The sequence below is a fragment of the Penaeus vannamei genome, chromosome 5 (genome assembly GCF_042767895.1).
Source record: "Penaeus vannamei isolate JL-2024 chromosome 5, ASM4276789v1, whole genome shotgun sequence".
Lineage (NCBI taxonomy): Eukaryota > Metazoa > Arthropoda > Malacostraca > Decapoda > Penaeidae > Penaeus > Penaeus vannamei.
In genome coordinates, this window is record NC_091553.1 from 34,551,594 (window position 1) to 34,556,210 (window position 4,617).

Below are 4,617 nucleotides of genomic sequence, written 5' to 3' on the forward strand. Positions count from 1 at the left end.
ATGAGGACGACCACCATGACGACCATCAACATGAAGAGCACCATGATGACGACCACCATGCCGAACATCAACATGAAATGCACCATAAGGACGACCACCATGACGACCATCAACATGAAGTGCACCATGATGACGACCACCATGACGACCATCAACATGAAGTGCACCATGATGACGACCACCATGACGACCATCAACATGAAGAGCACCATGAGGACGACCACCATGCGGACCATCAACATGAAGTGCACCATGAGGACGACCACCATGCCGATCATCAACATGAAGAGCACCATGATGACGACCACCATGCCGACCATCAACATGAAGTGCACCATGATGACGACCACCATGCCGACCATCAACATGAAGAGCACCATGAGGACGACCATCATGCCGACCATCAACATGAAGAGCACCATAAGGACGACCACCATGACGACCATCAACATGAAGTGCACCATGAGGACGACCACCATGACGACCATCAACATGAAGAGCACCATAAGGACGACCACCATGACGACCATCAACATGAAGAGCACCATGATGACGACCACCATGCCGACCATCAACATGAAGAGCACCATGAGGACGACCACCATGCCGACCATCAACATGAAATGCACCATGAAGACGACCACCATGCCGACCATCAACATGAAGTGCACCATGAGGACGACCACCATGCCGACCATCAACATGAAGAGCACCATGATGACGACCACCATGCCGACCATCAACATGAAATGCACCATGAGGACGACCACCATGCCGACCATCAACATGAAGAGCACCATGATGACGACCACCATGCCGACCATCAACATGAAGAGCACCATGAGGACGACCACCATGCCGACCATCAACATGAAGTGCACCATGAGGACGACCACCATGCCGACCATCAACATGAAGTGCACCATGAGGACGACCACCATGACGACCATCAACATGAAGAGCACCATGAGGACCACCATGATCATCACCACCATCACGACGACCACCACCACCATCATGACCAGCAAAAACATGATTAAGAATTGTAATGGGAGATATGTGAGAGCGCATGTGATGTGATTTTGTCTTTTCTTTGTCTACATGAAGGGGGAAATAGTTGACTGTGCCCCTGAAAAGTTCACTGTACACTAATGAATAAATAGATCAAATAGTATGATTTTTTGAGTGTGTGAAAAAAAAATCAAAGGTAAAACAAAGTGAATGCATAATAATACCCTTTAAAACAAGCAAAGCGAACTGGCAAAACAAACAAGCTGCAACATCCTATATGAAATAAACAGGCGAAACAAGCAACTCGCAACATCTTATAAAGCCAAAACAAATAAATAAAAAAATCAAGATAAAACCCAACGTCTTACAAATCAAACAAGACCAAATCCGCGCAAAGCAAACAGAACGCAACACCTTATAAGGCAAGAACAGCGAAACAAGCAAAACAAGCAAAATGCACTCAAGCAAAAAAAGAAAAAAAAAAAAAAGAAGAAGTAATTGAACTGCGATTTTCCCAACCGAGCCATTTCAGTCAGCGCTTTTAAGACGATCGCCATTACACTAAAATGTCTGATCGAAAGAGAATTAAAAGCTCATTGGCTTTATCTGGAAGGCAGTAATTGCAAGCGTAATTAAACGAGATTATAAGGTCTGATAACGATAGCGATTACAGGTGATTTCCACTTTTAAAAAATAATTTTTATTTTTATTTTTATTTTTTTATTATTGTGCTGCGTCGTGCAGGGATGACTCAGGAATGTTGCAATGTTTGTGGTGTTAAACTCATGTTGATGTTTCACTCTAAAGACACCATGAAAAGGTACATCCACATTATATATGAATGCTATATTCACACACATAAACATGTTCGTAAAATTAATGGGCAAGGCAAGGAATGACACGTTAACACACACACACACACACACACACACACACACACACACAGACACACACACACACACACACACACACACACACACACACACACACACACACACACACACACACTGGCACATAACATGCACATAACTATATTCGTTAAAGAATCCTTCAGTGACAAAAGAGAAAGATGTGCACCTGACTGAAAACCAATTTATAACAGAATGACGTTCTGTAACTGATAATGATAATCATGAAGCTGATAAAAATTATAATAACAGCGGTAATGACAATGGCAATAGCAACAGCGATTTCCATATTGATGAAAACAATAATAAGAGTAACTTGTGTGGCCAGGGATATTCCATGAAAGAGAAAGAGATAAAAAAGAAATAAGGTGCTCCTCTCTCCCTTTTTGACCCTTTTCTTTCCATTCTTCACTTCCCCGCTCCCTTTTCCTCTTTCTCTTCTTCTCTGCCACCTGCTTTTTCCTTTCCTTAACTCCTCCCTTCCCCTTCTTTCATCCCTACATCTTCCCCCTCCCACTTCCCTCCTCTTCCTCCTTGACCTCCCCCCACCTCCTTTATTCCCTCTCTCTTCCATCCCCCTTATTCACTGAGCCCGCTATCACTTACAGTGATAAAAATAATGATAATAATGTCTATGATAATAATGACATTGATGACAACAATTTTTATGATTATAAAACAGATAATGAACAACAATACAACACCAACACCAATAACAATGATAATAATAATGATACTGATAATAAGAATAACAACAAGACGGATAATGACAATAATAGGAATAATAGTAACAATGACAATGGTAATGATAATAATAATAATAATAATAATAATGATAATAATGATAATAATAATAATAATAAAAATGATAATGATGGTGATGGTGATAATAACGATAATGATAAGAGTAATGATAATAATGGTTATGATGATTAGCATACTAATAACAACAATAATGATACCCATAATAAATATAATGGTAGCAATAATGATGATAATGATAACAATGACAATGGTAATAATGATAATGCTAACAATTCTAATAATTTTAATGATAATATCAACATTAACAACAAGTTCTAAAATAATATCAATGATAATAACAAAGATAGTAAATTTAGCGATAAGAAAGATGACAATGATAATGATGGTGGTAATAATGATAATGATGGTAACGCTAATAACAATAGTAATAACAATGATGATCACAATGATAATAATAATAAAGATAATGATAATAGAAAAATTAACATCATCATCAACAACATGCATCAGCATTAATGATAATGATAAGAAATACAAAATACAATAATCATGATACCGACAAAATTGATAAATCAATAAGTGTATTTCCAACTCGTCAAGGAAACCCCATTCTTCTCATAAACGACAAACACCACAACCAGTATCTTTCATTCCTTTTTTTGTTACCGGTGTTGTTTTCCAATATTTTCTGTATTTTGTTGTTTCTTCTAAAGCGGCTATTGCACCCGAGAGATCACAAGCATTCAGCCAAGTGTCTTGAAAAGAGTAAGGAATATTTACCAGATCAATTGCAAATTTTCATTTCTCTAAGGTTTTCGACTCAGAAACGCGAGCTCTATACAACTCTTTTGTCTCTCTCCGTCTTCTTTCCCAGCTTATAACCTGTTCATTGTCAGAAAGACCTGCAACATACCTGGGCTTCTCTCTTCTCCTTAAATGCCTTTTCTTTCCTTCGTCGAGGGTCGTCGATTAAGCCTTCGCTCAGAGGAGTAAGCCGGACAGAAAGGAAATTCTTTTGAAGTCGATGGTATTAAGTCGAATTGGCGAATTGGGTTATTATAGTGAATGTTATTATTATCATTATCATCACTGTTGTTATTATTACTACCATTATTACTGTCATTATAATTATCATTATCATTTTCATAAGTATCATTATTTTCATTATTATCATAATCATTAACATTATTACTATTTATTTTTCTGATGTCAGTGTTACTTCCAGTAACATTCTTTATTATTGACATTGCTGTCATCATCGATATCACAATTCCAAAAACATTATTGCAAACCAGTTGCCATTTTAATCAGTTATTATTATAATTTCTATCATCATTGTTAGTAAGTCTAGGCACTCTTTGCATCTACCACAGAACCGATAACTTTGGATGCACTTTATGGTTCATTCACTTACTTACTGATCGCCATTGTTCTTAATCATTTTTAAGCAGAACGCATGACTAACTCTCACAAAACCTCTTATTTGACCAGATGAAATACCCGCTGCATCTGGACAATAGATCACGGGAATGTGTTTTTATTCTCATGTTTGTTTTCCGAATAATTCCTACTACGTTTTTGATTGAAAGAGCAATTTGTTTGGGAAATATTGATGGGTTTTATTTGCATGTTTACATTCAGCTAAAATATGTATGTGTACTTTCCACACACACACACACACACAGGCACACAATGGGGTGCACTGGCAGCGCCCTCTAGTTCTCTAGCAATCTTGCTGACCTGCGTTCAGTTCCCGCGCCGCCAGTGGATGGTGACCCCGGCCATTCCTCGTACTCAGGGGGTAGTTTAGAAGCACAATAAACAGACAGCCTTCATTTGAAGTCACAAGTATCTTTCACACCAAATCCTAATTCATAATTATTATTATCACACACACCAACACTTAATTACATAAATGTTTCTATCGGCCTTT

At 38.1% G+C, this 4,617-nt stretch overlaps 1 protein-coding gene across 2 annotated transcripts in view; it reads left to right on the forward strand.

Moving 5' to 3' along the window:
- LOC138861708 (sarcoplasmic reticulum histidine-rich calcium-binding protein-like) overlaps window positions 1-1,174 on the forward strand; it is a 6,132-nt gene extending 4,958 nt beyond the window's left edge. For both annotated transcript variants that reach the window (XM_070121517.1, XM_070121518.1), the window contains one exon: window positions 1-1,174. This exon is cut by the window's left edge and continues 1,019 nt beyond it. In XM_070121517.1, coding sequence (XP_069977618.1) covers window positions 1-1,040 — 1,040 coding nt within the window. In that variant the 3' untranslated portion in view covers window positions 1,041-1,174.
- The last annotated feature ends 3,443 nt before the right edge of the window (window positions 1,175-4,617 follow it).